Source organism: Hylobates moloch, unplaced genomic scaffold (assembly GCF_009828535.3).
Source record: "Hylobates moloch isolate HMO894 unplaced genomic scaffold, HMol_V3 SCAFFOLD_29, whole genome shotgun sequence".
Classification (NCBI taxonomy): domain Eukaryota; kingdom Metazoa; phylum Chordata; class Mammalia; order Primates; family Hylobatidae; genus Hylobates; species Hylobates moloch.
The window spans coordinates 3,367,005-3,388,262 of NW_026652304.1; the positions used below are offsets into that span (position 1 = coordinate 3,367,005).

Sequence of the window (21,258 nt, forward strand, 5' to 3'; positions counted from 1 at the left end):
CTGATCCCAAGGTGGTGGCAGCCATCCAGGAAAGTTGGACACAGGATAGATTTGAGAAGTATTCACAGAGGACAAGCTGGGTGACTGGGAGCATACTGGGGAGTCAAGAAAGAGGCCCAAACTTCTGGCTGGAGCACTCACGAGAATCAAGGCAGGAGGGAAGGTGGGGAGGGGGTGTGTGGTGGGAGCAGAGGCCTTTGGAGGAAAAGTCAATTCTTACTTCATCTGAGAGCATCACATGGGCTGGTCAATTAAGCCTAACAGAAATCCTGCCCATTCTGTATTTTTCTGACTTCCATGGTGCAAGACATTCTAACAATAAGTGGAATCGTTTACTAATTTGAAATGTTTTTGAGGGTTCTTGTCAGACGGCAAAGGGGAGTTTTAATTAAATGAAAGGAGCATGGCCTAGGAGAGTGCCAGGCTGAGCACACAGAGCTCGTCTTCTTTCTCAGCCCAAGAATGTGGCCTAGCTCCTTCGCCTTCACCACCTGATCTGAAGATGCCTGAGGAGAGAGCCAGGATTACATGCCTAGAAATACCTTGAAAATGAAATGAAATGAGGTGAGGTGCTTGGTCCTCACCTCTGCAGAGAAACTGACAAAGCAAAACCATCATGTTAACGTGTTGTGCAAGCCACACATGTCAACAGGCTTGTAAGCAGCTCCATTTATTTGAGTAAATATCTTGTAAATAAATCATTGGTAAACAATACAAAATTAAATACATTTTCAAAAGCTTGCCAGTATACGCAAAATTCACAAACATAGTTTTTTTAAAAAATAAAATATGTTCAGAGCACCCTTGATATAAAATGCCTGACCCCCATCCTTGGACAAGGCCACCTGGAGACATCTTACGGTAGGTGGGTTTCTGTGGGAGGCAGCAGGGGCCTCCTGGAGGGAAGGAAGAGTTTCTACTCTCACCTATTTATTACCCATCCCACATCCCATCTGAATTTTGATCCTTCTCCAAAGAGCTGGTAACTGAGAGGGCTAGAGCATGCCACACCAGGCCTAGCTCCAAGCACGGGGATCAGGGTGCACAATTAGGGCCAGGAGCACCCAGAGTCCTCAACACAAGCCATTGAGAGAAGCCAGAAATGCAATCTCCACACTTCCAAACCAGCAACATCAGCTCCTAGAGCGACTGTCTAGAGAGAATATGAGGCTTTCTCACCCTGACACTTAACACTCGGTGTACTCCCACTGGTCTGATGCTGCCCAGGCACAGAAGCTACCAGAACCTATTTCTAAGGAAGAAGACACTCAATCTGCTAACTTTCTTTTGATCTGCTTTCCTGGAGAGAGAATAATACACAGTACTCGGTGGAACGCAGACAATTCATTGCTACACAGTGCTTCCTTTTTCCAATGCAAAATGCCACTCAGATAGTGTGGATATTTCTCTAGAAATCAAGTTAGTTCTTCAAAGTAAGGGTTCATACAACTTTAAAAGACTACAAATGAGACAACAAGCACATGACCTGGCAAAGCATCCCAACCAATGAAATAATAGAAATTCCATAAATTAAGCCCTTGACCAACTTAACATTTCTGTAGTGTAGCGCATTAAAATAACGGATACACTGAATTCTTTCACTTTGGTGCGTAAAGTGAGTGTTGAAGTCAGCAGCACTCAATGAAGAATGCCTAGTGGCCTCTTGAAAACACATGTGCTGGGACCTCCAGTTAAAGGACGACCACAAGTTTATTCCATCCATGTGAAATAAAACTCACATCAACATTTTAACTTAGTTGTGTGTAGATATATACAAGTATGAGAAATTTGACAGCTGAGTCAAATATACAACTTAAGAAAAAAATATTACCAAACTACTTGTAAGAAAACTATCTTCCCTGTATCATAAAGTACTGAACATCTGAGTCCTTGCAGAAAACGCAGCCTGGTGCGGCCCTTCCTTGAGTGTCCACCTCCTTTGATAATCCTTGGTTAGGCTGTGGCTAGGAGTCATGATATCTTTGCTATTAAAATATTACATTAACAAAACCTTCAAAACCAAAAAAGGAACACTCTTGAATAAACGTCTAATAGAGCCCCCCACCTTCACACCAAAAAAATTAAAAAAAAAAAAACGTTGCTCATAAGGACACCTATTCTTTCACAAAAGTCTTCATGAAGTACAAATCCCAGGACCTTTCTTCGTCTCTGGGAGAGTTTCACCCTGTGCCAGAATCATACACTCTTCTTCTGCGGAGGGCTCAGTTTCCTCATGCCTCTTATCCGAGAAAGCAGTTCTTTGATAAATTCCTAAAAGAGATCAGAAGAAGTTAATATGAGGGTCACTATTAAAATTCTGTGCTTAAATATCTGCTTAAAGTAATTAATGTCAACTGCAGTTAACCTTAGTTGATGAATTTAGTTGAATGTGTTAACCCCCACTGGTGTAATACAGGATTTTTTTAAACAAATCAAGAATACTAAAACTTCACACCACAATGCCTTCTTATTGTTCTACTTTCTTTTTTTTTATTTTTTTATTATTATACTTTAGGTTTTAGGGTACATGTGCACAGTGTGCAGGTTTGTTACATATGTATCCATGTGCCATGTTGTTTTGCTGCACCCATTAACTCGTCATTTAGCATTAGGTATATCTCCTAATGCTGTCCCTCCCCCCTCCCCCCACCCCACAACAGTCCCTGGAGTGTGATGTTCCCCTTCCTGTGTCCATGAGTTCTCATTGTTCAATTCCCACCTATGAGTGAGAACATGCGGTGTTTGGTTTTTTGTCCTTGCGATAGTTTACTGAGAATGATGTTTTCCAGTTTCATCCATGTCCCTACAAAGGACATGAACTCATCATTTTTTATGGCTGCATAGTATTCCATGGTGTATATGTGCCACATTTTCTTAATCCAGTCTATCGTTGTTGGACATTTGGGTTGGTTCCAAGTCTTTGCTATTGTGAATAGTGCCACAATAAACATACGTGTGCATGTGTCTTTATAGCAGCATGATTTATAGTCCTTTGGGTATATACCCAGTAATGGGATGGCTGGGTCAAATGGTATTTCTAGTTCTAGATCCCTGAGGAATGTCCTACTTTCTTTAGGGGGGAAACCAGGCTACTTTCACTACTGACATGACCTACTTGGCCCCTGAGGCATTTGTGTTGAGATCAGAGCTATTTAACATTACCATGCAAATAAATTACCTGGTGATCTCACAGACTCTGAGTGAGCCTGTCCAGGTTGGGGTCTGAGATTCTGCATTTCCAACTAGCTCACAGGTGATGCCAGTGTTAGTCCTTGAACCTCACCAAGAATGGCAAGGCTGGACTAGTGTGCCTCAAATTTGAGTGTGCATCAGAATCACCAGGAGGACTGCTATGGTTTGAATGTGTCCTCCAAATTTCATGTATTGGAAACGTAATCCTCAAATTAATATGTTGATGGCATTTGGAGGTAGGGCCTCTGGGAGGTAGTTCGGATTAGATAAGGTCATCAGAGTAGGGCCCCCAAGTTGGGACTGGTGACTTTGTAAGAAGAAGAAAGTCCTGAGCTGACACACACTTGTCCTTTCACCATGTGATAATCTCCACCATGACATGACGCAGCAAAAAGGCCCTCTCCAGATGCCAGTGCCATGCTCTTGGACTTCCCAGCCTCCAAAACAGTGAGCTAAATAAACCTCTATTATAATAAAATACCCAGCCTGTGATATTCTCTTATAGCAACAGAAAATGGACTAAGACAGGGACTCATTAAAGGACCACACAGTGCTGGGACCCACCACCAGTGTTTGTGATTCAGTAGATCTGGGTGGGTCCCAATAAGGTGCATTTCTGACAAGCTCCCAGGTGACACTAATGCTACTTATCACTGGAGAATACTGCACACCACTGGTGTAGATCACACTAAGAGTCTTTGGACTTTTTTGACAGCAAACTATAGATAAAAAAACCAAAACAAAACAAAAACACACTTTATGTTACAATCCAGTACCTACAAACACACACCTGAAATTAAAACTTACAGGATACTTACTACATGCCATGCACTCTGGTATATCTATTCTACTCTAATTTCATTTACAAAGTAATGCTAGGGAAGACTCACTAAAAGGATTTCATGACCTGTAAATTGATCAGAACCTAAAGATTGAAAAATGATCCAGAATGGTTCCCACTTTACACAATCAGGAATCTGTCATTGTTGCCTCCTGTTTTAAAATGTTGGGCTGCCAAATAAGTCATATTTATTAGGTAACAACTACCTGGTCTTCCTGTTTTATATTTGTCAAATACAAAGCTAACAGCCAGTCAGACTTTCTGATCAACAAGTGACAGATAGTAAGCGACAGAACTGAGCACATCAGGGACTATCTGAAAGCAAAAACACCAGGAAACTTTGCTGTCCATGGAGCCATCTGAAAAACAGCTCTCAATCTCCCTTATCAATTATAACCCTCACTCATGAGCTCCTAGACTAAATGAGCCCTGCACTACTCTCTGGCTCTAAAGCACAGTAACCCTAAATATTTAATATTTTATTAGCACCAAAATTTCTTTTATGAATAATCTTTTCCCTATTATAAAAGTATTATGTGTTTTTTCTAGAAAACCTGGAAAATACAACCAGCAACAATGCAGTCCTCAGAATTAACTACTATTAATGTATTTTCTTCTGTGGATATTGTTTTCACCTAATTAAGACCATACCATATAAATATATCCTTTTTCTTCACTTAGCATTATGTCAGATGCTTTTTCTCACATTAAACAATCTTCCTAAAAATTAATGTTAGTGGTTATATAATCTTTTTGTAAGGATGTTATACAATCTGCTTAATTCCCCCCACCACTGGATATTTGGATGGCTCCTGCCTTTTCAAAATTATAAACAATGCCATAACTAATGTCTTTGTGTATAAATCTTTGTCTGTAGCTTGGATTATTCCCTTTGGAGAGCTATCCCAGAAGACTGTAAAGTGACTTAAATATTTTAATCACCACCATTTCTGAACTTGTATAGAATGAAATACAAGTGAAGTAAAATGGAGGCCTTATTTTAATTTTCTGAACACTGTCTATTCTGATTTAAATAATTTTCTAGGATAAAATCATGCCACATTTTCCTATTTATATTCAATTTTCATTTTGCAAATGTAAATGCATTTCCTATTGCCTCCTGTGTTATGTAGTTTAACCAATACATAGTATTCTGCACATACAGTTTCAATTTTGTTGTTTTTGGAATCTGTTATGCATATGACTAGTACAAAAAGTTTCAGTATTTGAATGTAAGCTTGTTTTTTTTCTTTAAAGCAAAGGTCAAAAATCACAAACCCTATATTTTGTTAATAACTGGTAATTTTTCTGCACTATTTTAATAACACATCTTCAAAAGTAAGGACTAAAGACTAAAATTACATAAGGAATAATCGACCCTACAGACCCTTTCTCTTCAGGACAATCAAACTTAAATTTGGATAATTAAAATCAAATTTGGTAACCTAAATCAAATTCAAACTTTCTCACAAAGCTAACCATGATGTACATAAATCTCAGAGATTAAAAAGTTTAAATGCTATTTGCCTTGTGCATATGATATATTCATATTAATGAAATACTCATTTTAAATTTTATATTAACATAATTTATACATCTATATCTTAATACACTATTGTGCATAATATGCATATTTTAAACTGTTCATTAAATTTGCATAATGGGGTGCTCAGTCGAGTAAGTTAAAAAATAGCAAGACCAATATTTATTCTCCATACAGAAACTTGGCAGTATCACTTGCACAGAAGGATTTTGTTGATTACAGATGATTTGCAGAGAAAATTCAAGGATCTCTAGTCAAGAATACTTTGATGGCTCTTGGCTCCTATTACTCAAAAGCACTCTATTTCAGTAACAATGTATCTCATTTACTCCTAAAATACTATCACTCCGACTTGGGTACAGACACTTATTTAGTCAGAGAAGTGCTGCTCCTTTGAGGAAATCACCTCTGAGTTAAGACAAATTAACAGAGAGGGGCCATCTTGGGAAGATCTGGGGGGCCTAGGTCACAGCACATGTGCAGAGCCCTGAAGATAAATAAGCAAGGAAGTGGAAGTCCCTGGCATAGAATGGCCAGGGTGACTGTGGCGGAGGGCTGGGCCCAGTCACCAGGGCCTCATAAGCACAGTAAGGTGACAACAGAGCATCACAGTGGAAAGCTCTTGGAGGCTCTGGAGTAGGGCAGCAGCAGCATCTGATTTATGGCTTTGGAAGATTCCTTTGGCCACTGTGGGTCTTACAAAGATAACAGTGAATCACAGACCAGTTTAAAGCTATGGCAGTACTCCAGGCAAGAGATGCCAGGGGCTTAGAGTATGTTGATAGAAACCCAGACAGAAACAAGTGGGAAGACCTGGGACCCATTTAGGAGGCAGAGCCAACAGACCTTGCTGCTGGACTGAGTGTGGGAGTAGGGTGTGGCGGGGAGGGGGCACAGGAAAGCAGAAAATTAAGGTCACCGTTCCGCATCAACTGGAGGAAAAGATAGTGCCATTTGCAGAGATGTGGGAAAACTGGAGGGAAAAACAGCAGGCTTACAGATTTGTGATGAGATGTCAGGATGACAAATATGACTTTGGGCCTCAGCTCATGGTTGAAAACATTAACACGGACATCATCGGCATCTAGATGAGTGCCTTTCAACTTACATACAAAACCAAATGAAAGAAACAACTATGTGTGAACCCTGGAGATACCAGCCTGAAACAAATATTTTGTGAAAAACAGAACTTATTTTATTCTGAAAAAATAAAAGTCAAGACCAGCAAATGTGTTCCCACCCACAGTTTGTAAACATACAGTGATCTAGACCTGGACTATTCAATACGGTAGCCACTAACCATATGTGGCTATTTAAATTGAAATTAAATAAAATAAATAAAATTTGAAATTCATTTGTTAGTCACGCTAGCCACATTTCAAAGTACTCCATAGCCACAGACGGCTAGTGGCTGCCGTGTGGACAATGCGAATAGGGACTCTTTCTATTATCCCAGAAAATTCTGTTGGGATGTACAGATGCTGCTGCTTTAAATTGCAGGACTAGGTGGGATAACCTTGGAGTTGAGTAGAGTATAAATAGAGAGGAAGATAGGGTCAAAGGCCCTCTAACAAATGAGGTTTGCTAGAGGAGTTGGAGCCACAAGAGCTGGGGGAAAAAACGAAGAGAATGTGCTGTTCAGAAGCCAAGAAGGAAAAGTGTTTCTAGCAGAAAGAGTTGCTCACCTAAGTCAAGTGCAATGAGAAGTTAAGTAAATCAAGGACAGAGACAAATATAAATATTTGGGCAAGAAAGGGCCAGTGAGTCTTAGATGAGAGAGGTTTGAGTAGAATGGCTGGGGAAGAAGCCACAAGGTTCCCAGTGAGTTGGTTTTTTTTTTAACAGCTTTGTTAAGGCATAATTGAAATGCCATAAGCTGAACATATTTAAGGCAGACATCCACCACAGGCATACTATCTGCATGATCTAACATCATGGATACATTCAACACCTCCAGAAGTTTCTTCTTCATGCTTCTGTGCAATACCCCTCCTCCCATTCCCAGGAAAAAACTGACCTGTTTTCTGTCACTCCAGATTAGTTTTCCTTCTCGAGAGTTTTACATAAATAGAATCATAACACGATAATTTTTAGTGTGGCTTCTTTCACTCTGCACTATTATTTGGAGATTCAGCTACACTGCTGCATGAATTAATAGTTCATTCCTTTTTTGTTGCTGAGTAGCATCCATCATAAAGAGGTACCACAATTTATCTATCCACCTGTTGGTAGAAATGCGGGTTGTTTCCAGTTTGGGGCTATTATAAACAAAGTTGTTTAAAACATTCATGTACAAATCTTTGTACGGAATATGCTTCCATTTCTTTTGTGTAAATATCTCTGAGTTGAATGGCTGAATCACTGATCTACTTATTTGTCTATGTTTATACCCATACCATATTGTCTTGAAAAGTACAAATTTATTTATAGTAAATCCTGAAATCAGGTAATGTTAGTCTGCCAACTTTGTTGATCTTTCTCAAAATTGTTTTGGCTATTCTAGGTCCTTTAAATTTCCTTAAGACCTTTAGGGCTGGGTGTGGTGGCTCATGCCTGTAATCCCAACACTTTGGGAGGCCGAGGTGGTTCAATCACCTGAGGTCAGGAGTTCAAGAACCACCTGGACAACATGGTGAAACCCTGTCTCTACTAAAAAAATACAAAAATTTGCCAGGCATGGTAGCAGGTGCCTGTAATCCCAGCTTCTCAGGAAGCTGAGGCAGGAGAATTGCATGAACCCGGGAGGCGGAGGTTGCAGTGAGCCAAGAGTGTGCCATTGCACTCCGGCCTGGGTGACAGAGTGAGACTCCATCTCAAAAAAAAAAAGGAATTTTAGAATCAGCTTGTAAATTTCCCTGTTGGGGTTTTGACTGAGATTGCCTTAAATCTTAGATCAATTTGGGGAGAACTGACATCTCAACACTAATGAATCCTCTCACCCATGAACATGATTTATCTCTACTCTCAGTTAAGAACTAACTTATCTCAGCAATGGTTTATAATTTTCAGTGTACAAATATTGTTCATCTTTTGTCAGATATATTCCTATCTAATATTGTTGATGTTATTGTAAATAGTACATTTTTATTGCCAATTGTTGCTGGTATAGAGAAATACAATAGATTTTCATATATTTATCTTGTATCCTGCAAGCTTGCTGAACTCATATTAGTTCTAGGAGATTTTTTGTAGATTCTACTGAATTTTCTATACAGTCATGTTGTCTATGAATGAAAACAATTTTACTTCTTCCTATTTGGAAGCCTTGTATTTCTTTTTGGCCTAACTGTACTGGCTAAAAGCTGCAATACTGTGTTGAATAAAAGTGGTGAGAGTGAATACCCTGACCATGTTACTGATCTTAGCGGGGAGCATTCAGTTGTTCACCAGTAAGTATGTTACCTGTAGGTTTTTTGCAGATATTCTTTATCAAGTTAAGGAGGTTCCCTTCTATTTCTAGTGTGCTGAGTGTTTGTATCAGCAATAGAGGCTGGGTTTTGTCTAATGCTTTTCCATTACTGACATGATTAGAGGGGTTTTTCCCCCTCCTAGTTTTTTTATGTGGTGAATTACATTGATTTTCAAATGTTAAACTAATCTTGCCTTCCTGGGATAAACCCCACTTGATCATGATGGCTTTTTTACATATTGTTGAATTCAATTTGACAGAATTTTCACATCCATGTTCATGTAAAATACTTGTCTGTACATTTCTTTTCTTGTAATATCTTTATCTTTAGTATCAGGGTATTGCCAGCTTCATAGCATGAGTTGGGAAGTATTCCTCCCTTTTCAAGTTTCTGGAAGAGTTTATGTAGGGTTGGTAGGATTTCTTTCTTAGATGTCTGGTAAAATTCCCCACCGAAGCCATCTGGGCCTAGAGGGTTTTTTGTTGTTGTTGTTGTTTTGTTTTGTTTTGTTGGGTTGTGTGTTTGAGGGGAGGTTTTGAAAGGTTGTACCTATTAAGAAATTTTCCTGTATGAGACAGCAAAAACAAAACTCTCTTTCCTACTCCCACACTCAACACAGAATACTTTATGTCACCAAAATATGGGTGGGGGGTTTCCGCATACATCAAGTAATCCTCCAGAAGACATCAACAGAGTGTCCTACGATTCAATTCAATTCTGACACTTTTTTTTTTCTTTTGAGACAAGAGTCTCACTCTGTCACCCAGGCTGGAATGCAATGGCATGATCCCGGCTCATTGCAACCTCCACCTCCCAGGTTCAAGAGATTCTTGTGCCTCAGCTTCCCAAGTAGCTGGGATTACAAGCATGTGCCACCATGCCCAGCTAATTTGTGTATTTCTAGTAGAGATGGGGTTTTGCCATGTTGGCTAGGCTGGTCTCGAACTCCTGGCCTCAAGTGATCCACCCGCCTCGGCCTCCCAAAATGCTGAGATTACAGGCGTGAGCCACTGTGCCTGGCTGATTCTGACACTATTTACCTGGAGTTGGAGTTAGAGTTAGATGCCACGGGTTAAAGTATCAGGCCCACAAGCCTGACTCCAGCTTCAGATGCCAGTTCTAGGTCCCAGGTTGTCACCTATATTTCTGGCTGACCAGCTATGAATTGTTCTCATGACCCTCTCTGTGGGTACAATAATTTGCTAGAGCAACTCTCAGAACTCAGGGAAACACTTATATTTACTTATTACATTAATAAATGATGTGATAAAGGATACAGATGAACAGCAGGTGAAGAGACACACAGGTCAGGGCTTGGGGGAAGGAGCATGGAGCTGTCATGCCCTCTCTGTGCCCCTCTCCCGGCACATACATATGTTCAGCAACCCAGAAGCTCTCTGAACCCCATAGTTCTTCAGGGATTTTTATGTGGGCTTTACCACATAAGCATGATCAATTATTAACTCCATCTCCAGCCCCGTTCCTCTTTTTGGAGGATGGGGGTAGGGCTGAAAGTTCCAAGTTTCTAACTGTGGCTTGGTCTTTCTGGTGACCAGCACCCACTCAGGCACCCACCAAGAGGTTCCTCATTAGAACAAAAGACACCCCTATCACCCAGGAAATTCCAACAGATTAGATCTGGGTCAAGAACTGAGGTCAATGATGAAATATTAGAACAAAAGATGTACACAGCAACTGATTGCTCAGGAAATTGTAAGAGTTTTAGGAGTTCTGTGCCAAGGACCTGGAGCAGAGAGCAAATATGTATTTCTTATTATACTACAATGTTGAGGCAGGAGAACAGGGTCTGGAGGCAGGGAACCCAAGGCTGATTTGCACAGACTGACTAGAAGTGAATCAAAAGGAAAACCCTAACTTTCCACACTCAGGTAACAAAAGGATCAGAGGCTGTTCTCTTTCCAACCCTCCCACTTTCTGCATTGCAGATGAAAATGGAAGGTACCTCTGATAGGTCCTCTCCCGCAACCAATCAGACTGGTCACAGGCCTAGTCTTCATCTGCACAGGGGTGTAACTTTGAAAATTCACTTCAGCCTCTGATTGGTCACCTTCTGCAACCAATCAGACTGGTTGCAGGCCACTACTTCATTTACATAGGGTCTAACCAAGTAACCAATGGGAAACCTCTAGAGGTTTCTGTAACCAGCACTCTTGAGCCACTTGCTCCAGCCCACTCCCACTCCGTGGGGTGTACCCTCGTTTCAGAAAATCTGTGCTTTCATTGCTTCATTCTTTCATTGCTTTGTGTGTTTTGTCCAATTCTTTGTTCAAAATGCCAAGAACCTGGACACTCTCCACTGGTAACAATATCAGGCCTATTTCAACTAAGTTGTTGGATTTACTGGCACGAGCTTGTTCATAATATTTGTAGAATCTGTAGTGATGTCAGCTCTCTCATTCCTAATATTAGTAATGTGTCTCCTTTCCTTAGTTCCATTTATCATTATGGCTACAAGTTTATCAATTGTATTGACCTTTTCAAAGAGTCAGCTTTTGTTTCACTGATTTTCTTTATTGGTTTTCTTTTTTTTATCTTCTTTTTTTGAGATGGAGTCTCACTCTGTCACCCAGGCTAGAGTGCAGTGGCACAATCTCGGCTCACTGCAACCTTCACCTCCCAGGTTCAAGTGATTCTCCTGCCTCAGCCTCCCGAGTAGCTGGGATTACAGGCATGCACCACCACGCTCAGCTAATCTTTTATATTTTTGGTAGAGACGGGGTTTCACCATGTTGGCCAGGCTGGTCTTAAACTCCTGACCCCAAGTGATCCACCCGCCTTGGCCTCCCAAAGTACTGGGATTACAAGCGTGTAATTACACTGTGCCCAGCGTGTTTTTCTGTTTTCTATTTCACTGATTTCTGCTTTTATCTTTATTATTTCCTTTCTCCACCTTGCTTTGGGTTTAATTTGCTCTCCTCTTCCTGGTTCCTAAGGTGGAAGCTCAGGCCATTGCTTTGAGACCTTTCCTGATGCAAACACTTACTGCTATATGTTCCCCCACCCCCAGCAGCACTAAGGATTGCTTTAGTGGCATCTCACACATTTTGATATGATGGGCTTTTATTTTCATTCAGTTTAAAATAGCTTCTAATTTCCCTTTTAATTTCTTCTTTGGACTGTGGGTTAGAAATGTGTCATTTAGTTTCTAAGGATTTGGAGATCTTCCAGATAATCTTTCTGTTACTTATATCTAATGTAATTCCACTGTAATCAAAGAACACACTTTGTATGGCTCGAATCTTTTTAAATTTGAAAATTGCTTTCTGTCCCAGAATATGTCTGTCTTCATAAAAGTTCTGTGTGCATTTTATTAAAAACCAGGCTGTCTCCAAGCTGATGTTTCACCACTACCTTTATACAGCCTCCTTCCACGTAACTTGTACATACATTGAACGTGCTGAAAGAAAGGATGAACACAAGTGTTCCCCTGTTGCAGGATATTCAAGTGAAAATGATACGTTATTTAAGGCAATTCTTTAACCATAAAGGACATGATCTTTTGCAATATTCTAAAAAGGGAATCCATTCTTTTTTGAAGTTTCAGTCCCTGGCTGAAAGGATGGGTGGGGATCAATGAGGAACTCCCTGGTGGATGTGGTTTCTGTATGGGGATCTGACACTGCTTACACTCGACTGCCAAAAAAAAGAAGGAAACCCTGATTGAAGGCCTCCTCTGTGTGGCCTCTTTACATGTTCCCGTATTTAATCCAATGTAGTAGAGGTTTTACAGATCAAAAATACTGATATTCTAGTTCATTACAAGTATTGCCTAAGATCACAAAGCAAATATTTGAATCCAGACTTCTTGATGCCAACTGAATTTGATAAATATGTACTGAGCCCATGCTCTAATCTAAGTAGAGTGTATGCCAGACTCTACTCAAGTGCTGAGACGCAGAGCAGAAGGTGGCAGAGGCCCTGCCTTCCAGGAGCTCCCAGGCCAGCTGGGAAAGAAGACACAGAAACACAGGCCCTGCCAACATATGGCATGAGCTGCAGCTGGGGGTGCACGGGTGCCCTGCGGGCAAAGGACAGCCCCTGTCAGGCCAGTTCAGGCTCCTCCCATGCTGCCTCTCACAGCCAAAGACTGCAGAAGGCAGCCAGAGCTCCGAGAGGCCTCGAAAGACCTCTGTGTTCATTTAAAAGCCACAGAATCCGGAAATGACTGCTCTGGAAGGGCCAGCTCCCTCCCCTTCCTTCCTCCCTCCCTCTCCTCTCCTTCCCCCATCACTCCTTCCAGGGAAATTTTTATTAGCTGACTGCCTCTCCACCAGTTTCTAAGATCTGGCCATTCTAGTTTCCTAGCAGTTGAAATACAATTTCAGCTAACTGCCATAATTTTTAAAAGACAAACAAACATTTGCCTTGACCTAGTTTTCAAGACAAGCAGTATCTATTTTCTACACTGCATCGGTAGCTTTTTTCCAAATACGTCTCAAAATACTACCTAAGAGATCCTGGGTCCACACCTTAGAATTTACCTCTCAGCAGAAGCATTCTCTGTGGGCTGTTGTGCTCAGCCCTGGGCAGTGACAGAACGGCAGGTGGACAAATTGTCGCATGTACTGCTTGTGATGAGGCTGGGGCCCTGTGTCCTGAGGACTATGGATCGTATAATGATGCAAGAAGGAGAGAAACAGAAGAAAAAGCTTTGGCTTACAAATAAAGGAGGACCCTTTGAAACAGATGCCTAAAAAAACCTAATGGGTTTGTTCCTGCCAGGAAGGAGTCACCCAATATACACACACATGGTAAGAAGCAGTGTAGCCACATGCCTACGAGAGGGACTCTAGAGTCAGATGACTTGGGTTCAGATCTTTCTGCACCACTTAGAAATGAATCATTTTCTCCATGCCTCAGTTTTCCTCACCTATAAATAGGAGCAATGACAATAAGACCTCACCTCAAGCATGCTGTAAGGATTAAATGATGAGATGAATTACTGTATGTTACATGTTTGGAAAAGTGCTTAGAGAGTAGTAATTGCTGTACAAGTGCTTGATACTGTCATCATCATTATCATCATCATCATCATCAGACTACACTGAACTTTCCAGTCTACAAATTCAAATCAAGAATATGCTACTCTGGGCCAGGCACGGTGGCTCACGCCTGTAATCCCAGCACTTTGGGAGGCCGAGGCAGGCAGATCACCTGAGGTTGGGAGTTCAAGACCAGCATGACCAATATGGTGAAACCCTGCCTCTACTAAAAATATAAAATTAGCAGGGCGTGGTGGCACATGCCTGTAATCCCAGCTACTCAGGAGGCTGAAGCAGGAGAATCACTTGAACCCAGGAGGTGGAGGTTGCAGTGAGCTGAGATCACACCATTGCACTCCAGCCTGGACAACAGAGCAAGACTCCGTTTCAAACAACAAAGAAAAGAATATGCTACTCTGACCACACGAAGAAAAATGTAGCTTATATCCCCCCTGCCCCACCCCTGCCCATTTTCGCCATGGGAAAGGTTTGACATTGAAGACAGAGGAGAAGTATGTTGTGTGACACCAAGTGAGACCATGGGTGCTCAGGCTGGGGCATGGACGTCAGGCTGAGCGCAGCACACATGTGTTTCTTCTGAGGAAGCTGTCAGTGTTCCGCCAGTTTCTCCTTCAGTGATGGTCAGTTTTCCCAGCTTAGACAACAGAGGTTCTAACCGCTGAGAAAATCCACAGTAGGCTCTCTGTCCCACCTGGCCAAGGGCCACAGTCCCTGTAGCTCCTTCCTCAGATTCCTGCCTGGGACTGCTCCTCCCCACAGCCTGAGCAACAGCCCAGGACCAAAATCAGCCACTCCAGAGCCACCCAGACTGTGCGACTTCCCCTCTCAAGGGACTACAAAGGAGATCGTATTTATTCTTCACATCAGGAAGTGCTTGAATTGCACTTGAAAACATTCCTTAAGTGGCATTTCCCAACAGCTCCCTCCTGGCTAAACACACACACACACACATACACACACACACACACACACACACACACACACAGTGGCACCAACCACCTCCCTCCGCTTTCGGCTCCTCCTCCTCATGCTGGCTCCTCTGAGTCTTTGGATGTGGCCGCTGTCACACTGCAGGTGAAGTTTTACCCTCCCACCGAAAATAACGAAAAGGTCCTCTCTTCAGTAAACTCCTGGGCCCCCACCTCTCATCTCAGTCCTGGGCACTATTTTGGGATCTGAGAATGCACCGCATGGACCTTTTTAATGCATTCACTCACCCGAGACTATTCTTTCCAATGTGTGTGCATTTCTAGTTTGCTTGGCACAGTACAGTGCTCTCACGGGTACTGAGTATCTGTCAGGGATTCAGATACAGCACATACTTACTGGGCACCTTTCATGTGACAGCCGCTCTGTTTATTTTCACATACTGTCTCATTTGATCATTACAAGTATTATAAACCAGGCTCACAAGGGTTTAGAGGTTTGTCTGGGGTCACACAGCAGCTCAATGGTCAGACCAAGATTCAAACCGTAGGTTAATATAAAGGCCAAAGGGACCTGGGATGATCACCACCCTGGGGTGGAGGGCACAATTCCCTTTGCACCATGCTGCCTGGGGTGAGTAGTCTTTATTATTAAGCAACCGGGTTAGGTAATTGTAGTCTAATTACAAGCTAAACTAAAATGACCAAAAATGCGTTATGATAAACACAACAATCCTTTCATTTTCCAGTATGGGAGGAGGGACGAAAGACATGCAAAGGTCAGTGTCCACAGCTAGACTGGAAATTCTCCCCTGAGTACGACTAACCTTTTCCTTCAGTTCTGTCCGTAGCCTCTTCCCAAGGGGACAATAAAAATCTCCAGAGCCCTCCGTATCTCCCTCCTATTCTAGCTGTCTTATAAATTAGAAAAGAAGAATTTAAAAAGGAGGCAAAGCAGGGGAAAAAAGAAGAAAGAAGGAGGGGAAGGAGGAAAGGAAGAATAGAGTGCGTGGAATGCTGACATTTCTGCCCACTGAAATTCTACCCAGGCAGCCCCCAGAATCATCAAGGCTCTCCTCATTGGCACGTCCAGTGCCCCCAGCCAGGTCCCTTGACACTGCTAAGGACCCCTATCTTTCCTTTTCTCTTTATCAGCTTCATTGAGGAATAATTTAAGAACAGTAAACTGCATCTATTTCAAGTGTATCACTGATGAGTGGCGACAATTGGTTATACCCAGGAAACCACCAGGAATATCAGGATGCAGCACATTTCCGTCAGCTGGGTGCAGTGCCCCACACCTGCAATCCCAGCATTTTGGGAGGCTAAGGCAGAAGGATCACTTGAGGCCAGGAATTCGAGACCAGCCCAGGTAATAAAGCGAGATCTCATCTCTACAAAAAATTTAAAACATTGGCTGGATGTGGTGGTGCACACCTATAGTCCTAGCTACTCAGGAGACTGAGGCAGGAGGATCATTTGATCCCAAGGATTTTGAGGCTGCAGTGAGCTATGATTGTGCTCCTGCACTCCAGCATGGACAACAAAACAAAGAGAAAACATTTCCATCACCACCGAAGATGTCTTATTCCCCTTTAGAGCTCATCTGGTCTCAAACCCAGTTATCTGTCACTATAAATTAGTTTGCATTTTATGTAAATGAAATCATTCCTCTTATGTATTCTTTTTTACTTGGCTTCTTTCATTCAATATTTCTGAGATTCACCAATACTAGATACTATTGTGTTCGTCTATAGTTTCTTTTTTTTTTTTTTTTTGAGACAGAGTCTCACTTTGTCGCCCAGGTTGGAGTTCAGTGGCGCAATTTCAGCTCACTGCAACCTCTGCCTCCCAGGTTCAAGCGATTCTCTTGCCTCAGCCTCCTGGGTAGCTGGGACTACAGGTGTGCACCACCATGCCTGGCTAATTTTTGTATTTTTAGTAGAGACAGGGTTTCACCATGTTGGCCAGGTTGGTCTCAAACTCCTGACCTCAAGTGATCTGCCTGCCTTGGCCTATCAAAGTGCTGGGATTAGAGCGTGAGCCACCAAGCCCGGCTGGCTTGATCCTTTATATTGCTGAGTAGTACTCTATTGTATAGCTAGACCACTATTTGTTTATCCATTCATCTGCTGATCAATGTTTGGGGTTCTCGTCATTGCAAATAAAGTTGTTATGAATATATTTGTACAAATATTTTTATGGTTTTTGTTGTTGTTGTTTATTTCCTTTGAGCCCATATTCAGTAATGCAATGGCTGAATTGTGGAATGTGCATGCTCAATTTTTTCTGAAACCCCCACACGGTTTTCTAAAGTGATTGTACCATTTTACACTCCCACCAGCGGGGTACGAGAATTTCAGTTCTTCCACATCTTTCCCAACACTTGGTGTTGTCAGTATTTTTCATATTAGTCATTCTAGTGGGTGTATAGCAGTAAAATTTTGGGGGTAGTTTTCAAGGAGCTCGCTTACTTCCCTCTGCAGCAGGGCCTCCAAGAACATTGGTTTGTTCCACGTTGTTTTGATATAAGGTTGGGGAAAAAAATAGATTCCCCCCAGAGCCACTGTCTGTGTGGGAGTTCACACACTCTCCCCATGTCTGCCTGAGTTTTATCCCGATCCTCTGGCTTCCTCCCACATCCCAAAGCTGTGTGTGTTACATGAACTGCCATATCTACAACGTTCCAGCGTGAGTGAATGTGGGTGCAGGTGTGAGCATGCCCTGCAATGGGGTGCCTTCCTTTGCAGGGCTGGTTCCTGCCTGGTGCGTGCTCTGAGCTGCCAGGATGAGCTCTAGCCGCTAGCAACACTGAACTGGAAAAAGAGGGGTGGAAAATAAATGAATACAAATTATTATAAAACAAAAATCATAAAGAATATGATGATCACTCAAAGGCATGGCAATAAATAATGCAGTCCGAAAGTGCCTGGCCAGCCTCCCATACTGGTTACTGATTATTTTGGAACCATGTGATGGGAGGGGGGTGCTCCTTACAATTTTCACTTTGCACACATTTATTCCTGTATTTAACCCACTGCCACTATGATCACTATCACTCACAGATTCACCACAAACGGTGTGACTAATTATCAAATTTGATTTTATTAGTCTTTCTTAAATGTCTATATAGCTCACATTTATTTCAATGTTTAATATTAGAAGTGTTTGGGGGTCTTTATTTAGAAGTTTGGAAATGTTTTTGAGACCAGAAATATGCCGTAGGAACTTAACCCTTGTGTATATCAATTAGCCTATGGTCAAATTGGTTTTGTTTATATGTAGTTTCATTTAAAATCTCATTTTCCAGGAACCTACCAACGATGTTAAGTGAAGACTTGCTGTACATTCTTTACCTGGGTCTCTAACCGCCCCTCCTCACTCCCCTTTTTGCACTCCCACCCACCACCTGCTGATTAAATGCTGGCCTCCAGAGCTCTGTTCCCAGGCCCCTTGGGGCACTCTCTTTTACCAGCCACACTAGTGACTCAGATCTCATCTTTAGCTCTGGTTTCACCCTGAGATCCAGACCCAAATTTTCTGGGGCTACCAAAGATCTCCATGAGATGTCCCATGGGCAGATCAGTCTCAAATGACCAAAAGTGAACTAACTCACTGTTACCCATCTGTTCCTCCAACCTGTCCCTGCCCTTCAGGAAGTTATAGTGTCCATTTTTGTGTGTCCTGAACAAATCATCATCAATATCTCTTCTCTCTCCAAATTAACCTATAAATTTAATCTAATTCTAGTCAAATACAAATATTCAAGAATAGTCAAGACACTTTGAATAAGGAAATTGTAGGCTTATTGGACCTTTATTAAGAACTTATTATAAAGCCCTAGTAATTGAGACAAAATGCAGGGGTAGACAAATAGCCAGAAGTAGTCCCTACTTATAAGGAAGCTTGACATACAACAGAAGTAGATTACAGAGCAGTGAGGGTACACTGAACTGACTGCTCAATAAATGGGACTGGGACAATAGGCCAAAACATTAGATCCCTACCTTACACCATACACAAAAACAAATTCAAGAGGGTTTGAATACCTAGGTGTAAAAAGTGAAAGTGAAAGCTTTCAAAGCCAAATATAAGGAAGACTGTATTTAAGACCTTACAGTCATGAAAGATTCTTAAACAAGCCGTTTTTTAAAAAGCACAAGCCAAAGATGTCATTAATAAATTTGGCTTCAATTAAAATTTAAAACTTCCGTACACAAAAGATAACACAAGTGAAAATAAGCTCCACAGTTTGGGAAAATAACTTTGCAACCTATATCAAGGTCAAAGGATTGTCATCTAGAATATATAAATAACTCTTAAAAATCAACAAGAAAAACACCAACAACTCAAAAGAAAAGTGGGCAAAGATTTCAAAATGGAAATTCCCAGAGAAGGAAACACGAACACCCAATAAGCAAGTAAGAAAAAAAAATGTCTCAACCTTACTAGCAGTCAGGAAAAATTTTGTTGAAACAATGAAATAGCATCAGATTGGCAAAATTTTTAACACTTAGCAATACCAGGTGTAGAAATCATGAGTTCAATAGGGAATTCTTATATCCTGTTGGTGGGCATGCATGCTGGTGCAAACATTTAAGAGCAACTCCATTTCTTATATATTCTTGGAGAAGGTGTTGTACACAAGGAAGGCAACAGGTCAATAATAGTTATTTTACTGCACTACTGTTCATAATAATGAAAAACTGAATACAGCCTGAGTATCAACAGAAGAATGGATAAATACATTATGGTATATGAATAGAAAGAAATACTATACAGTAATAAAAATGAATGAATGACAGCTTTCTGTATTAACAAGGATAAATGTCAGACACCTAATGTTGGGCAAAATACACAAGCTGAAAAAGAAAATTTGCAAAATATTCTTCACACAGTTACAATGCATACAAAATAATCCATGTGCATACTTGTCACCCCCACATGATTCCAAAATTCTTACTCATCTTTGTCTTCCTAGCATAGTGAGTGCATAAGAAATAAGAAGAGCTGCTCAAAGTTTTGCAGAGTAAAGGATTGTACAAATGAACCGACTAATTCCTGTAACTCTGGCATAAAAGTGAAGAAAAAGAGAGAGGAGACACTGAAATATTTAAATGTCAACTGAGTGAGGAAAAAAACTAGACAAAGTGTCAACTGGCCCAGCAACTATGAAGGCTCCAGACATGCCCCTTTGAGCACTGGAAGCTAGCCAGACTTGGGGGGTGAAGGAAGACACAGAGCATTAGGGGAAGGGTGGGCCCTTGGATGTTCCTTCATACTCACACGTACTAATACAGAGGAGACATCGAAGAAGCAATAGAAAGACAAGCAACATTTCCAGGGAGCTTGGAAAACTGACTTTATACAACATGCTGCTGAGAGACTTCTAAGAAAGAAAGAAGTCCAAACACATTTCGGAGGGGATGCAGCAGCGGCCATGAAAACACAAGGTCCTTTCTCTCCCCCTGGAGTTTCTACCACGTGGCTCTGCCACAGGGGCATGGTATCACAGTGGCCACACTCTACTCTGAGCTCTGCCCCCTGCACTAGTTCATCTTGGGGCCCATGACTTTCGTATTCCACCCCCAGCACCCCACCTGCTCTAGCCAGTACCAGCAGCAGCAGATGGACACACATTTTGTAATTATCACCACAGCCAACTATCTGGTAGCCTTCCCTAGTCATTCAAAGTAATTCATCTGTTCCTCTCATTGATGATAATGTGCTGCTTTAAAAAGATGGGCCCATTGGAAAGTAGGAAAAGGGGAAACTACAGTATCACTGCAAATCTCTGTTCTGTGCATTATCTATACTTGTGTCCTTCTTTTCAGCATTTTGAGCCATTTAAAAAGCTAAATGAGATAAATGGATATTATGCAGTGGCCCTTGGATTGGAAGTGTTTCCTGACAAAAGAAGAAATGCTCAAAATCCCTGCTCAGGAAACAGTCTCACCAATGGCAGTGACTGTGTACATTACACAAGCTCTAATAAAGGGTGCCCAGAAGAACTGCGGATGCTCACTCAGCTTTTCCAAAAACAAACAAACAAACAACAACAACAAAAAAACCCATCCACTCCCTATGCAGAGGGTGGGGGGACACGGGAGAGAAACAGCGGATGAGGATTCCAAAGGCTGGGATCCACATGGGTCATGCAGCTCCCCATGTGTTGCCTCCTCTTTGTGCCCCTGACCAGTTACTTCCTTCAAGGTGTACATTCACAGGGGCCATCTGCCCCGGGCCTAGGGGCTGGCTGCCAACTTACAGCAAATTGAGTCAACTCCATGGTGAGTTTCCTGTGAAGCAGCTACCAGACACT

At 41.8% G+C, this 21,258-nt stretch overlaps 1 protein-coding gene across 1 annotated transcript in view; it reads right to left on the reverse strand.

Moving 5' to 3' along the window:
- Positions 1 to 1,979: 1,979 nt before the first annotated feature.
- Positions 1,980 to 21,258, reverse strand: part of LOC116463229 (protein phosphatase 1 regulatory subunit 14C) — a 103,955-nt gene continuing 84,676 nt past the window's right edge. The window contains exon 4 of the mRNA XM_032146241.2: positions 1,980 to 2,271. Coding sequence (XP_032002132.1) covers positions 2,197 to 2,271 — 75 coding nt within the window. The 3' untranslated portion in view covers positions 1,980 to 2,196. The remainder of the gene's footprint in view (positions 2,272 to 21,258) is intronic.